General features: G+C 37.6%; 1 protein-coding gene across 2 annotated transcripts in view; it reads right to left on the bottom strand.

Annotated features, from left to right (window-relative positions):
• The window catches only part of LOC148869248 (N-terminal acetyltransferase A complex auxiliary subunit NAA15-like), a 71,709-nt gene that overhangs the window by 40,424 nt on the left and 13,848 nt on the right, over positions 1 to 17,437 (bottom strand). For both annotated transcript variants that reach the window (XM_088971018.1, XM_088971019.1), the window contains exons 3-8: positions 15,007 to 15,089; positions 14,754 to 14,903; positions 9,909 to 10,024; positions 2,992 to 3,097; positions 1,916 to 1,987; positions 1,702 to 1,817 (exon numbers count right to left, since the gene is read on the bottom strand). In XM_088971018.1, coding sequence (XP_088827144.1) covers positions 1,702 to 1,817; positions 1,916 to 1,987; positions 2,992 to 3,097; positions 9,909 to 10,024; positions 14,754 to 14,903; positions 15,007 to 15,089 — 643 coding nt within the window. The remainder of the gene's footprint in view (positions 1 to 1,701; positions 1,818 to 1,915; positions 1,988 to 2,991; positions 3,098 to 9,908; positions 10,025 to 14,753; positions 14,904 to 15,006; positions 15,090 to 17,437) is intronic.

The following is a 17,437-nucleotide window of genomic DNA, read 5'->3' as shown; positions in this document are numbered from 1 at the left end:
GAGAGAGAGAGAGAGAGAGAGAGAGAAATGAGGGGAGATTGGAACTCACCTTGTCCATGCCACTGGTTTGAGTTCAAAGGAAGATGATGAACAGTATAATAAATCAAATGAAAAAGTTAGTTTTCCTAACATTTAGGGAATAAGGGTATTTTTATAATCTTGGGTATCCTTAAAGGGTATTTTTGTCAAAATATAAAAAATCAGGCAAAAGGTTTTCTCAGCAATCAAACACCTGAATGCCAAAATGAAAAAAATAAATTTTCCCTTCTCATCCCATCCTTTCCCATCTCATTCTTTCTTGGCAACCAAAAGGACCATTAGTGTTTCCATATGGAATACTTAATAGCCTTAGGTCTAGAGCAACTAAACCATATCATACCATATTGTGTAAATAAGGTAAGAGGGTGCAGAAAGCCATCATAAAAGACTAATTTTCAACTTAGCCATAAAATGGAATTTTCCGCCTTTTGCTCTTTTAACTTTAAATCCTCTGTGAAATCCCCTAGCTGCCTTTCTAATTCTGACCAGAATAAGGGTTCTGGCCCTTCACATTTTTCTTTTTCTTCACGGTTAAAACACTCGCACTCGCATTTTTAATCTCTATATCTCTGTTGCCTTCAGAATAAGGCCCACATGTTTGTTTTCTCCTGTTCTTTGATTTAACACACAAACCACTCCCTGCATTTCCCTCTTGCATTAACAGAATTGAGAGTCATCCTCTAGTTTTCTATCCACTATGTAAAATTGTTTTAATTTTACTTTTGGCACGCAACTCTTTAATGTCACAATGTTCTAATGTTTTCTAGTTGTTACAAAAACTAGGAACAAGTTGATGACCAAGGTTTTTTTACATAAAAAATATCACCCAGGTAGGTGCCTAATCACCTAGTTGACAAGGCACTCCACAGTCACCCAGCCTTGGCACCTTGACAACCATGGCCTCAACTTGCTCCTTGTAACACTTTAACTTATAATACTTCAAATGCAAGTTACTTAAATAGAATGCTTAAACATATACAAATTTACAACCATCTAACAGCACACATATTAACAAATTATTAAATAATTATGATATCATGTGCAGGGTTCAAATCTTGGAATCAAACTCTCTGTATGTACAGGGGTAAGGTTGTGTGCATCTGTCCATCCCCAGACCCTGCATTGGCAGGAGCCTCGTGCATTGGGCTGCCCTTTTATCATGTAAAAGAGCCATGTAGCATGTTATGTTTTGTTTGAGACCTGACATCATTGGAAAACATGCCAAACCTACTCTATTGCTGATGCCAGAGTGGATTGTACCAAGACATACCACAAATGGCATGCCATGTCATGGGGTGTTAAATCTTCAAGAATGTCATATCCTGGTAACTGCTGATGAAATCATACCCTAATGTGAAGCAAAATGTACCTCAATAGTTTGCTGAGAATCACCAATTTTCATTTTAAGACCAAAATCAATATGGTTATAAAATAATGTTGCAGATCATAGCTAGCTTGCTGAGACATTCCACGCCATCTCAAGTTGAAGAAGAACAAATTCTATTTATGCGTGTAGTATGTAAAAGGTCATCAACTTGTAATTTTTCATAAAGCATCCCATTCTTAACCCAATCATCATCATAGCTAAGCAGCTTCCAAGGCACAATTGGAATGTATACCTACAAAAATGAAGGAAATAAACAAGAAAGATAAACAGCTCACTTGTAATTGTCAGGGTTCATGGAGAGCAAAGCTCTAAATATTTTCTCCCCCTCCCCTATACAACCAAGCTTTACTAACAAAGAAACTTCCTGTTCCTTCAAAGCTAATTTGTCAACCTGGAAACACATTACAAAACTAGATAATATATGAAATTCTTACATTCAAAACCAAAATTCCAACTTGACCTTACTACTATCATGAAACATGCACTCACAATTTTAGACTCTTTCTTGTGCAATTCCTCCAGAGCCCTTTCAAGAAATCCACATTCCTCCAACAGAGATATCTGCATAAGAAAATAAAAATATCAAGAAACAATATAAGACCAAGACTCACTTCCAAAAGCATGTTGAGCATAAAATTGAAGTTTGTCCCATCATATATCAAAATTTGGTTACAAACCAAAGCCAATCAATGATAGTCCAAAACAAGCTCATGGCATCAAGCACCAATGTTCTTTAGCCGGATTATCAGAAAAACTGACCAAATTTAAAATTTCAATAACTGGAAAAAAAACCTCAGGCCTAGAAAAATGAAGGAAATAGGAACATGAAAGACTGAAAAGATCTATGGAGAATGATGAAAATTAGGCAAAAGCACTTGGACGTGATTCACACTATCAAAGGTTAGATAAAACCTCCATGGAATTACCATTGCAGAAGTTCAATGTTTGACAATGAATGAGGAATCAACAAACTAGAAATCCCATAATGAGGAATCAACAAACTTTATACGGAGGATGATTTGGATATCTAGATAACAGCTTTGCATGTTAGAAAAGAAAGGAATGAAAAAGTCTTGTATTTCATGCATATGGGACTGGGCGTATGCAGTCATGTCTTCACACCCAATCGTGCTCAAGGCTTGGAGCCTGCTGGGACTACAAAGTTGATTTTATAAGCTTTGAACCCATCATCATGGGCTTCTTTTGACCTGCATTAGGGCTTGGGCCAGACATTGTCTCCTTGTTCCTTTCATTTTCTCCTTCATTTCAATTATCATAAGAATCCATATTCCTCCCCATGGTACTTGACTGTCAAATGCAGATTCATGGGAGGGCTCACATCATAGCACAACCAGGCATAAAAGCCTTCACCACATTAACTTCCATGTAAGACAAGTGATTGGTCATAACCATCTTTCCCCTAGATTGAGCCCCATCATGAAAATGCTTTTAGCAAGTTCTCGACAAGTTGACTAAAAAGAGTGAAGTTAATTACAAGCCTACTATAGTTTAAACGGGCAATGCAACCATGTTTGTGCATGTCTGGCATGTGGTAAAGTACAAACCTTGTATAAGAGCATTTCTCCATGCTCACAACGTTCATTATCTGGAGGATAATCATCTTCTAGTGTCCCTTCATAGGCTTCAAGGATTTCAATTGCCTTTGAACCACTAGAGAAAGGAAAACATAAAAAGTAAAGAACAAAAGATAGTAAAAAAGATAAGGCAAATTGAGATATGAAATATATACAAGTATGTAGAGAGAGAGAGAGAGAATATGCTTGAATGTTTGCATGATTAGTAAAGACAAACTTTGATCAGATTAGCCACAATCAACAAAATGATATAGCAAGATAACAAAGCAATATAGGAGCAAATCAGGAAACAAACATGTAGTGAGTAGAGACATGGATTGACATAAGAAAACTTGTATATCTGCATGCTCTTATAGCTTTCCTATGGACTCATCATTTCTTTCTTTTTTTATTTCTTCCTTTTTCATACAATAAATGCAATATTTTGATGTCACATTTCTAAAATAAAAGCTATGATACCCAGACACAAATACTGACACACATGGACACAGCAAACAGAGATATGACTCTTCATTATAATATGCTAATATCATTTCACTATCATTAACAGTGAAAAGAATTTTATTGAAAGAAATAAGAGCCTCAATACAAATTAGGATTGAGGAAGAAAACACTACAGCCCATGGATAGCCATAAATTAACTACTAGAAAGCACATAATTGCCTTGCTTTTCCAACCCTTGGCCTAGAGCCCTCAAACCAGTTGTGTTCTTACTACCCTTGCCAATTGAACAAGCGGTTCATATTAGTTTCCAAAACCTTTTCTGCTCTAATCAAACACCTCAGCATCCACAGACCAGGAACTGTAGAAGTGAACCATGAAATAATGACTTAATGGTCTTACAATTAAATTGGAAAATAAATGGAAGAAAAAAGGCAATCTTGACCTTGAAAAAGAGCTAGTGTTTCAGCTCCCAATGAGTTTCCTTCTCCATGGACCTGTGTAATTTAGCAATGTCTCCAGTTTCATTAACAATCCAAAAATAAATGTCTCCAATTTCATTCCTCCACTAAAATTAAATTTGATGTACCCCAATCCAGGAGCAACCATAAACAATCAACCTGTTGCTTCCTTTTTTCTTAAAAAATGTTTATGAAAATTAATTTATTTGGGTGACAAATAATAAGATGTTGTTTGGATAAGCTTTTACTTTTGGACTTTCAGCTTTCAAAAGTCCAAAAAGCCAAAAAGTTACTTTGTTTATTTGGTAGCACCTACTTCTCAAAGCCAAAGTCAATTAATGGTCGAAATCCCAGTCAAAATAATAGAACTTTGGCCTTTCAGCTTTTTGAACGAAATGCAACCCAACTCTCTTGTCTCTCTCGACTCTCTTCAATGTTAAGTCCATTCTTCTTATCAACAAGACCCTAACCAGTTTTCCACAGATCCAACGTTCAGTTCCACTCCCAAGTATGTCATCCTAAAACCCTTTACCCCCTTGATAATTCTTTCTTGCTTTTTGCATTTGTTCTATGAAACCCCCATGCTAACGTATTCTACGTGTTCTACAAAATCCCCATTTGAATGCTTCTGTTGTGTTCTAGTATACCCCATTCCTATGTATAATGATATGTGTTAAAACACCAATTCAAATGTATGTTAAACTCCCCATTCGGTTGTACTCTACATCCTTTCATACAGAAACAATATCCCTATTATGTTTTAAACCCCCTACATGCTAAATGAATTGTTTGCTTATCATGTAATTCTCTGTAATGGACTATTTCTTTGACAAACTGAATACTGAATTGGGAAGAATGTTAATGGACTATTTCATTTATTATTTCTTTGATGGACTGAATGGGAAAGAACGATCTTCTTATGATTAATGGACTGTTTCATCTGTCATTTCTTTGATGGACTGAATGAGAAAGAAAGCTTTCCTTTGGATAAATGGATTGTTTTATCTATTATTTCTTTAATGATGAGGAAGAAGGTTAATAGGCTGAAATACTATATTTTAATTACAACCAATATAATGGTGCCACCTGTCAATGAAGACAAGAAGTAGTTTCGTGTTACCAAACACCCAATTTGGGCTTTTGCTATGAAAAGCATGTTTCAGAAGCCAAATTTACCAAGCGAGTCACATAGCCAAAAGTCCAAAGTAGAAAGTCAGAAATTAGCTTTCTACTTTGGACTTCGAAAAGTTCTAAAACCAAAGCTTATCCAAACGATGCCTAAGAAAACTACCATAATGAGGGAAGAATGCTAGGTTTTTTCTTGGGATGATGCTATTCCCTCCTCACCTTTGCTATAGCTGCTCATCTTTTCAAAGTTTCACTGCATGTGGGCTGAATTAATGTCAGTAAATAATACAAGGAGTGGCAATATCACCTTTTTTAATATCAGTAGCATGTACATTAATTAAAAAAGAAATCAAAAACACAGAAACCACAAGATGCACATCATAACGCTAGAAAAGCGCCACCTGGCCAGTGAACCCCCATTGAAATTCTGTCTCTATTTGCCAACTCTTAATCAGAAGTACTAACAGAGCCATGCACCAAAAGGAAGCATCATGCACTTCAATGGTTCAACCACAATGCCATCAAAACCTAGAGAGAGACTAAGACCTTACACAAGTGACATGATTTTGGCTCCATTAGACAGAGAAAGGTGCCCATAATAGGATTTCACAATCACTCTTTTTCAAAGCACCCTCAATATTAGCAAGGCCAAGGTTCTCCATGTAATTCCATTAAACAAAGTTTTACAGTATTGCGAGGAAGAGGAGAAAAACCGAGAAATATCCATCTTACAATAGTTCACAACTGGAAATAGAATACCATTCATGGGTTATCAAGTCCACAAAGTTGCTCCTAAAACATACAACACAACCTTGCAATGGCTGATGCTGATGGTAAAACCATCAATAAAATCATGAATCAAAAGAAATAGGTCCTTGAATATCCATCCACTCAGTACTTTACTTCCTATATACATAAAAAAGCAAGGTCAATATGACACATTACACAATAAAATCAAAGATGTCCTCAAATTAAAGCCACTTAAATTAATCAAGTCCAGATAGCCCTTCACATAATACTGGCCTCAAAACAGTGTATGAACTATGAAGAGATGGTTCACTAATTCCCCATCCTCTAATTGTAAACAGATTAGGCAAACATGAGTGAGATCATCTTGCCTTATCCTTTGAAATACATGACCAATATCAACCTTTTCACAAATCACATCCCAACAACAGAATGGGGTTTGGATAGATACAAGTACAGAGATTTAACTTCTGGCTGATAGAACTAAAAGTTGGGCAAAAGTTAATAAGAGGGAGCAGTAACTGGATAGTCTAGAAGAATCTTTTTTTTAATAAATAATGAATAAAACTTTAATTAAGAAGCTAAGGAAGTGTGATAACATTAAACCCAAAGGTAACAGACTCACAGGGCAAGACCACAGGAAGTACCTGACTCACCAATTGATAAGGTCAATCACTTAACACATCTCAAATTTAAGGAATAAGGACGCAACACCATTGGAACTCCAACTCTCCAGCAAGGTCCCACAGGTAAGTTATTGGAGTTCTCTAGCCATATGGCCACGTAGAACTTTAAATATCCTTATCAAGTTCTGAAGTCAAAGAAGAATCCAAATCATATTCCTAGAACCCAAGATGACCTCCACCATCCTTGGAACATTTAAAACTGAACTATGATGGATGCAGCTTGGGTAACCTTGGGCCATCAGGCATAAGGTGGAGTAATCAGGGATGAAAATGGCAACAACTTTGAATTTTTTTCAGGTCCTCTGGGTGCAAAAACTTTCAGGTAGAGACTTGGGCTGCACTTACAGGTCTAAGAAGGCTAAAAGCATTGAACTTGGGGAAGGTCAAAACTGCAGGAGATTCAAGAACAGTCATTGCGTGGCTGAGGGAGGAACTGAAGGTGACTTAGAACTATAGATACATCATCAGAGAGATAAAAAGGTTAATAGAGGAAGTGTGAGCACAAGTGAAATGGATTCCAAGGGCTGCCAATGGGTTTGCAGATTAGCAAAGCAAGGGGTAATGAGGGATCAATTGTACTGGGCTCAAGTTGGTTAAGATATTTTTTTTTTCTTTTCTGGAGGTTAGCCGAGGCTAGCCGCCTCAGTTGGGTTTTCCTATCTTGGTGTACTCTTATTTCAACTTCTAATTGATAAAATTCAGTGATGTTACACTTCAAACAAAAAAGGAAATTATAAGAAATTCAGCTCTGTCACAATTTAATTTTTTCTTAGGTCATCAATCATTACAGACCCCCCCCCTGATCAGCAACAGAAATAAAACTTTTATTAAGACAAGCAAAATTTACAATGTTATGAGTAGCCCCAGCTACCCCATGATCTTAAGACAACAACGAACAATTTTCTTACAGTTACAAAATGAGCCCAAAAGCAATTCCCTCTATTGACCCCTCGTAGCAAAATGACCATCTAATCTGTTTGTTGATCTAGGGACCCACTGCAAAACCACCAGCATATCTTTTGAAAATCTTTTAAACTTTGTAATCTCGTTCCTGAAGTACTATGCAACTTTATCATGATCTCTCAGCCAACTTATGATCACCTTTGAATCTCCTTAAACCAACAACTTCCTGATCCCTATCTCCCATGCTTTTTGGATCCCAAATATAGTTGCCTTCAGTTCTGCACAGTGGAGTTCCCTTCCCCTAAAGACCCGGAATACAAGAAAACCAATTTTCCCTCACCATTTCTTATCACCCCCATTCCAGCAGCACCAGGATTGCCAAGACAGCTTCCATCAAATTTCAACTTAAAATTCATCCACTGGTGGATCCCAACTTCTCATTTGTTTCTTCTTTGCTGAAGATGACGTTGCAATCGTTCCCCGATGTCTGAGAATATCATCAAAAGTAAAGTCAAAAAACAACTTTGTTGACTTCCGCCAATGTGTCAGCATTATGTTTTCAATCAAAGACTACTTTTTTTTCCTCAAAAATTCCCCCGTTTCTTTCTTACCTATGTCTGGACCACAGCAGCTCTGGTGCACTTCCAAAGTAATCTTCCCCTTCTTCTTGGTCAGCTGAAAGTAGAGGGATCAAACAATACATCCAAACTAAATGGAGTGTTTCACTTACAACCAAACAAAAAAGAAAAACCATTCCTAACAAGCAAGGACAGGAAATGAGAAGGTGATGAGCAGATTCACCATTTGATTCACACAAAACACACCAGTTTGGAAATAGGCATCAACCAAGCCTCCTCCTTTGTAATAAGTCATGAGTATTGATTGCACCATGGTAGACCTCCCAACAAAAAGCACTCACCCTAGGGGGGATTTGACGACACCACACTTCTTTAACAGGAAAATGCATAGGTAGAATAGGAGGGGAAACCAACACTTCAAAAAAGGAAGCACAAGTGAAAACTCCAGAGGATTGAGTAGTCCATAAACCACTATCCACTTTACTGTTATCAAGAAAAAACCCCATCCAACAAATGAAGCAGTTGTGACACAAGGCCCACCTCTGAACCCCCTCACGTTTCTATGGAAACCCAAATTCCAACCATTACCAGACTGGGAAGGGGAATGAACCAAGAAATCAGAGTTAGGTCTATCCTTGAAGGATGAAAGAGCAAACAAAGAAGGAAAAGACTATCCATTAAAGGAGCTTCTCCTAACCATAGATCCTCGGAAAATCTAACTTTGTTTCCCAAATTGGTATCAACCCTGGTATGAGTCAAAAAAGTCGAAGAATCTTGTGGATAGCCTTCCAAGGAGAAGCACCAGAAGCCCTGATAGATATTGCAGCACCCCAACCATCTCTGAAAGCCCATGAACGTTAGCTACAACTCTATGCCATAGTTTGTCCGTCTCCCTTCGAAATCTCCAGAGTCATTTCCCTAACAGAGCCCAGTTCTTTTCCTTCAATCTCCCCAGCCCCAGTCCACCACACTCTTTCCTTCTACATACCACTTCCATCTAATTACAGACCCCCCCCCCCTTTTCTGCTCCTTTCTCTCTCATCTTCTCCTGCATATTTGTATCCCATTCATATCTTCCCGGATTTCATTAGATTGTCAATAATTTACTTGAGCCCCTAGTGGATCCAAGTCCTCTCCTTTCCCTGTGAACAGAAGGTACTCTTAATTTCCTACCAAGAATAAAGGGATCTGAGCTAGATATGACACCAGATACGGATGCAAACAGTGATACATTCCCCATTTCTTAAGATCTCAGAAATAGATATATGTATGGATATCCTATTTAATATGTTTAATATGTTTATATCATGCTTTTATATCTAATTTTCGAAGAAAAGTGTCATTTCCGAGTACTAATATCATCATCATCTAAGCCTTGTCCCAATTATATGGGGTTGGCAACATGAATCCTGTTTCACAAATCACCATTCTGTTCTCTTCAGTGCCATACTGTCATATGTCATATCCATTGTTAAATTACCAGCCCTTAAATCATTTCTTACTACTACAAATCATGATCTTTTTGATCTTCTAAACACTAATATTTTGCCAAATTAGAAAAGAACCTTAAATCACCCACTAATGAACATCAAATTAGAAACTCATTAATTTGACTTAAAAAATAATGAATCATATCCAAATTGAATTTAAGAAATTATGACTTTCTACTCTCATCTCTAATACAAAAGGTCCCGTGCATAATTATTACCAATCTAGAAGACTGGTTTTCATTTGTCTATCAATGAAGCTCGGTTTTCATCAGAACAAGTATATATCACAGAAACACTAGAGTCAAACATCTCTAATTAGTTACTTTGATTATCCCTTCACTACATTAGGCCTAACAATAGTTGGCAAGAATACACAAATACATGTATACATAATATAAATACACCAGTAGTTTGTCATAATCAAGATCTTGATCTAGCAAGGTCCAGGCATACCTTGAGTTTAAATGATGGGCAACAGCAAAACCTATCCAATTCATGCGATGGTTTGGTTTCAGGGTCAAGAGTTTTTGTCTTGTTTCAACAAAACCAGTCAAGTCCCGCATTTGTGCCTGTAAAATAACAGAAGGCATTAGCAAAAGATTAAATAACAGATAAAGTAATAAACCATGCAATGGAAGACACAAGCTTTCTTGTAACTTGTATGTACTATGTAGCAAGAAAAATCATAATAAAAAGGTGACAGTTAATTCACTGGTAAAGTCCCCTCCTGGTTGTAGCAAAGACCTAGGATCAAATCCCATGGTCCCATAACTATCAGAGATAGACTACCCCCTGTATAACAAACCTATCCACCAGCACCCCACAATGAAAATTCAAAGAGAAGAAATTATAGTGCTTTGGCATTGATCAAAAAAAAAAATTGTAGAGATTTTAAAAACTTGTGATCAATCAGTATCACATTTACTATGGGCAGAACTTACTGGTGTAAGGAGCACAAAGGCACTAAACATGAAGTAGAAATTGAAGGAGACTCAAGAACAATTATTGGGTGGCTAAGGGGCAATCAGAAGGGCTCCACAGGCTACCAACAAATTGGCAGATGAATTAAGGAGTTGGACTAATCGGAAGATAAGGGGCTTCCAAAGGAAGTCCCTCATAAGTTTCTCTAGTTGCCTTGCTAAACATCATTAATGAGGTGAACAAATTGGAAGATAAGGGGCATATATCAAAAGAGGATGGACAATAGAAGGGAAAGGGTTACCGAGGGATCAGTTGTATTGGGGATTCTAGAAGTACATCATGCCCAGGTCCTACAACTCCCCAAAAAATATGGTTCTGGTTACTCCATCTCTTGCAAGAGCACCAACAAAAGTAGTGGTTGACTGGGGTATTCACTTGAACAAGCAATTCAAATTGGATGTCAACCATAATGCTTCTCTAATCTCCTGACAAGGTGCCCAGGGGCCTTCACTTTGTTTTCCAACTCATCACAACTCTGCAATCCCTACTGAGTAAGCTATTTTCAGACCTTGAAGGAGTGTGTGGATCCCATCTCTCAAAGACTACCAACCAAAATCAATCCTGTGAAGCTCATAAGAATGTTGCCACTATTATCTCTCACTGACCCCCCCCCAAATTTCTGATGGCCCCGTAGTGCCAAGAGATTATCCATCACAATTTAATTTTAATCTCCCCATCTCCCAAGGTATCCAACTGGTGGCGACAGTAGTTTTTCTTTGGATAAATTTGCCACAGCAGTCCATCCCCTTTAAAATTCCCTTTTTTTCAACACCCAATGAGCTGTCTTCAGTCAAAGATCCTTGCATTTCTTTCATGCCAAAGACTCCATATGGAGCCTTGCTGCTCCAATGCATGACCACAGTACTTTCCCCCTTTTGGTTTTTATGGGCCACAAGTTGAGTGTTGAATAGCTCCATGATGTTTTAAAGGTGGGCCAATTCAATCCAAAGAGGTAAAAGAAATGAATTCATGCCTTAGAATATGGACAAGATAGTAATAAATAGTCAACACTTTCCCCATATTTTATGCAAAGAAAACACATGAGGGAGGCACCAGGATTTCATTTTTCCTTTTAGAGGTTTTCATATGTGTTGATTATCTTGCAAGCAGCCTCCCATAAGAAAGGCTTGATTTTCAGTGAAGTGGGCCCATCCCAAACATCATGTGGAGGAAAAGGCAGGCAGGGGAGTGGAGGAAATTTGTTTAGGGCTTTGAAGAAGGATTTACAAGAAAAAATATCAATGAATTCATAAACCACACCCTCTTATCTTGGCAATTGGTACGGAAAGCTAGGGTGAAGAGGCAATTCAGCTCATCCTCCTCATTACCAATGCACAAAACACAAATGCTAGGAAATGGAAAGCCTCTTGACTTTAAATGGTCCAACATCAATACCTCCACTCCTGGAGGTATTGGGCGGCCCCATAGGTTCTACCCCACCTAAAAAAGAACTTTCTACCTGCTCCCTAGCTACAGCTTCACAAAGGATTTTACTGAAATTCCTATCATCCTTGCACTCTTTATACATCTCATGTCAGGTTTGGTATTCATCTTCCGTGCTTCCAACATTGAAAATAGTACAGCACACACTCCAAGGTCTTTATCCAATAGTAGTCTTCTAAAAACAGGACAAACACAATCTGGTTATCCTTTTTTCAAAGCATTGAATCACCTTGGAAATTAATTATACAATCAAGGACAAATCTGACAAAGTTTAACATCTCCACACCATTCATCCTCCCAAAACCTTACCCTATTTACCTTCCCCACCATAAAGGTAGAAAATTTAGCAAATTCTGCTTAGAACTTTATAATTCCTCCAAACACAAACACCATTTGGGGAAGAAACCACTCTAGTGTCCCATTCAAATCTCACCACCCCATATTTACTAATCACCACTCTTCTCCTTAATGCATCTTTCTCTTTCTTAAACCTTTTTTTGTTTGAATATTAACTAAGATTCTTTATTAATTCATTAACAGAAATATTGTGAACAAAGTTTCTTGAAAACCAATTATATAGGATGGATGTCACCTATCCCATTTTAATTGTTCATTACAGAGCAGCCCAAAATAGGTAATCCCTATTAACCAATCTTGTTTAGCCAAGGTATCCGATAAGCCATTTGCTTCTTTTGTACCCATTGATAGTTATTCTTTCTTTTTTTATCAATTTGCAACCATTGAAAGGTGGCATTCAATTCCCTTGCTCGTTTCCTTATTTCCCTTATACTTTGTCTGCAAATCCATAGCACCTATTTGTTCTTGTTCAACCATCCTAACATCACTTTTAAGTCCCCTTCAATCATTTAAGTCTTTAAGATTTAGCATTTCCTTTTTTTTTTTTTGAGAAAGAAAGAGAAAATAAATTAAATAGAGAAAAGGCAAATACACCCATGAGCTGACTATCAGCCTCAACTTCAATTTGCTCTTTGGTAGTTACAAAAAAAGATCTCTAAGGTGTGTTTCTAAACAGAATATGCACTGCAACCCAAGAATATAGTCTACCTCAAAGAGCCTTGATATTTTCATCTTCTGATTTTCCACACCATTCAAAAACTCTGCAATTTATTTCCAGCCACACTGTCCAAAGTAGATCCAAAGGCATAATTCCCCAGATCACTTTCCTTTTTTGCTTAGCCCAGGTATGTACCATCCATTTAAGGCTTCCAACATCATATCCAGGAAACAATATTGAATTCCAAAGGTTTCAAACAACCTTGCCCATAGTTAAGATTAGGTGATTTGGCTATCTCCATTCCTTGCTTGACTGCTAAGAATTCCACTCTTATTGAATTTCCATGGCCAGCCAGTCCAAAATAGAGTGCAAATACATTCCCACCATGATATCTAAAAACAAACCAACTCCTAAAGGTCCCAGATTACAAATTGAACTTCCATCAAGAATAACTTCATGCACCTAACATTTGGAGGGTCCATTGGGGGTGAGTAGTGTCCCCAATAGTGGATGAGTCAACCAACATCTTCCATCCTCCAATGATGCCTCTCCTTCCCAAATCTCCATAACCACTTCCCAAGCAACACTCTATTTAGCTCCCTAAGTTCTCACTTATACCCAGCTTATCCAATTGAATTTTCTTTCTTCCCCCTCCCCCTCCTTTCCAAAGGAAATCTCACTGAATACTCTCCAACTTATCAGCCACTCTTGTTGGAATTTTAAGAACTGAAAAGAAATGAACTGGCAAACAGGTTAGAGCACTCTTAATGAGAGTGACCATACCCCACCTCAATGGCAAATATCTGCTCCTCCAAGATGCCAACCTCTTCTCGAATCTGTCCAAAACCCGCTGCCACATAGAGCAAGAAGAAGCTTTATAAAAGAAATAAATAAATATGAACTCCCTATAAACCATGTGTAAATAATGCCACTGCAATATCATATTTAAGATGAATAAAAAGAAGCAGATGGGGATATAAGCATATCCTGGTTGATATTATCAAGATGGACTGCAATGTTCACTTATCATATTCATCAAAAAAACTGTTCATTTTAGCACTTCTTTCATGAAGAAGCAAAGTTTTACCACCTTAGGACATCCATACCGACCTAATAATACTCAATTGAGTAAAGGATTAGCTAGAGAGACGCACAAGAGACCCTGAATTATGAGCAACTGACTCCTTTTTTATTGGTAGTGTTTATCATTTCAATGTCTTACAGTAAAGCAACGCCTCGTAGTTTTTATTGATGATTTGAATAAGCTTTTTCCATCAATAACAATCAGGAAAGTTTTTATTATCATACCTTGGTAGCACACAATGGCAGGACAGGACTCATGATACAGACGTAAATAGTAAAGATTAAGGCTAAGTTGGGTTGAGATTTCAAAAAGAGAACCTTGCCTCATAGCTTTTATTGTTTCATCAGTTTAATTATCTTGACCATGATATAGACAACCACATGCATCTATTGACAAAACTAAGTGCAATTGTATTAATTTCCACTTTGTAGATTTTACAAGACCATTTTTTGATGAATAATTTTATAAGAGGGGAAAGGGTTGTGATCACATGGGCACATAGATCAGCAAATCATATAGCTGGTACACTTGCCATTTGCCAAGCAGGGGGCTAATAGGGAACAAATGTAGGATAACAGATGAAAGTTATTAGTAAGCCTGAGAAGTAAAATGGGCGTTAAGTGGTGTACACTGTAGAGCCAGCCTAACAAAATAAACCTCCTTGTACATAACATTCATTTTCCACAATTAATAAAGTTAAATTTACCACTCAAAAAAAAAAAAGAATAATTTTACAAGACCATTTACATATAGAAGTTGCAAAGCATATAACAACCTGCAAGAGAGAGAGGTCACGAAGTATTTCAATATTGTCTGCATCAATCCTCAAAGCATTTCTGTAGCATTTTATTGCCTCCCTGTATTCCCTGTCCGATCGATATAAGAGACCATAAACGTGCCAGCAAACATGACTTTTAAGATCATTCTGCATTAAAAAAGAAAAGCTGTGGGTATTGTTTTAAGAAATTAAGTTACAACCTTGATAAAAAGGAACTATATAGCTTACTAAAACCATAGGGTATTCCAACCTTTAGTCCACGCCGTACAAGCTCATATGCTTCTGCTTTGCGTTCCATGCAATTCAATGTTAACCCCTTCATCGACAAAGTTTCTAGTAGCAGAGGAGAAAAATACATATATAAGACCAGCAATTTTCAGGAGATATCAGAAATAAAATGGGGAGGGAGGGAGAGAGATGAGCAATTAAGGGAACACTTAAAAAAGAAAAGCACCATTAAAACCTATTAATCTTGTTATGGATTTACTAACAACAAAACATCCTTTTTTATAAGTAAAAGATCATTAAATTTCATTGAAATCAATAATGATAGGCACTGTTACAAGCATCCCAAAGGGAGGCACGAAATGCAGCCTCACTATTAAATCAGAACTAGCACAATAATTACAATTGCACCCAATACAACTGATCCCTAATTACCCCTTGCTTAGCTAATGAATCAGCCAATGCATTAGCCTCCCTCCCCACTCACTGTATACTTAGATTCATCTGCTGTGTTAACCACTGGAACTTCTTCATTTTTTTATCAATAACAGGAAGCACTTCATTAATAAGAGATTAAAATACAAAGGAGGGGAGATAAAATATCTTAGCTCCCCTAGGGATCAGAAGAGAAAAAACAGTTACAAATGAGCCCAGAAAATAGAATCCCTATGCACCCCTTGCCTAGCTAAACTGTTGGCAAAAGAGTTGGCACTTCTCTTTACCCAAATACATTAAACATCAATGTCCTTAGTCAACCACTTAAACTTCCTCTTCTCACTGGAACTTCTTCATTCGATTTCTATAACACCAAACCACTGAGTCTGGATCTCTTAGCCAACCTACCACCACCTTGGAGTCCCCTTCAATCACCAGGTTCTCCAAGCTCATGTCCTTTGCAATCTGAACACCTTGTAAAACTGCAAACAGTTCAGCCTTTAAAGAGTCTCCAATGCCCACCAGTCCTGAATAAAGTGCTAGTATGATCCCTTTCTTATTTCTTATGACTCCTCCAATTCCTGAAGGACCTGGGTTGCTTTGACTGCTCCTATCAAAGTTTATTTTCAGAAAACCTTCAAGAGGTGTCCACACCGACCTTGTTTTAATCTTCTACACAGAACTAGATGGTACTGAAAACCTATTCTTCCAAATATCATCAAAGGAGAACCGTCAAAACAGCCTATTGCTTCTCTATAAAACCCTTTTTTATGTTACACGTGTTTGGGTGTGGATATCTGCATTTTAAATCAAACTTATCTAACCCCAAAATCTTGGAACAGTGGGACGCATATAGATAAAGTGCTAACCTATATCTAGGGGTGCTTCGCACAGTTTTTGTATAGTGTAAACTACTACTATTCTTTCATGGCAGCTAATAAAATTCCTATTTGCTACCAATAATAAATAAAAAACCACCACTGCATGATACTTCAAAATTGAGGTTGTATCCATGTTGGACACTTTAAGAGTTAGTGCAAATTTTGTGCCAGACACCTTGCCTAAGCTTTGTGATGAATTGAGAAAGCAATGAATTCCAATAAAATTTCGACCTCAGAAGCTAACCTTTCCCTCCATCCTTGCAAGACCCATCGAAGCCTTACCCTCCCAGAATGCTTATATTCCAAGTAAGGTTCGAAATTTTGATACGTATCGGACCGTATCAGCCAATGCGTATCGTATCTGGAGCCTCTCGATAAGACCCTAAGGGGGTGTTTTGGCGTTTAACCCGGTTCAGGGGGTAGAAGCACCTTAAACCGACCCCTCTGAACCAGGTTCACAAAGAAAAAAAAAAAAGAGCAAGGAGGGCTGACATAGACCAATACGCCGGTAGAAGAGGTAGAGAAAGGGCTGCTACAGCTTGATATTTTGAACCTTGATTCCAAGTGCCAATGATTTAAAGGGTGAGAAGCTCCTGGATAGCAGTGTAGAAGAGGAAAGGGGAAGAGTTCTGAACTTAATTCTAGAGAACCTAGGAGCCCTAGAAGTAGAGAAAGAACCGGTGTGTCCTGGGTTAGATCGCCATGCTACCCAAGTTCAGAAACCTAAGCTAGACCTGGGTGAAGTAAAGGAAGGAGAGATGAATGTAGAACAAGAAAGGAAAGAAGGGTGGGAAAACAACAGTGTATCTGAGGAAGAATAGTAAACAGAAGAAAAGAAAAATGGGCACAATTGAAAAGCTGAAATGTGGAATAAATTATGAGAAGGAGGATAACAAAAAGAAGGAAAGAAGGAAAGGGGAGTAAATCTGGTGACAGGAATTCAGGGACATTGAAATGAAAATAATAAGTCGGAACATGAGAGGGTTAGGAAGTGCAAAAAAGAGAAGATTGAACAGGAATATTTTCAGAAAAGAAAAACCAGACCTGGTAATGATCCAAGAAACCAAATTACCAATAATTGATAGAAAATGGATCAAGAGTATCTGGGCGTTAGGGGTCTTAGCAGGTCCTCTGCACCTT

Source organism: Nelumbo lutea, chromosome 2 (genome assembly GCF_056320005.1).
Source record: "Nelumbo lutea isolate HS-2025 chromosome 2, American lotus-T2T, whole genome shotgun sequence".
NCBI lineage: Eukaryota > Viridiplantae > Streptophyta > Magnoliopsida > Proteales > Nelumbonaceae > Nelumbo > Nelumbo lutea.
The sequence above is the reverse complement of the archived record's forward strand: the minus strand, read 5'-3'. Positions and strand labels throughout refer to the sequence as shown.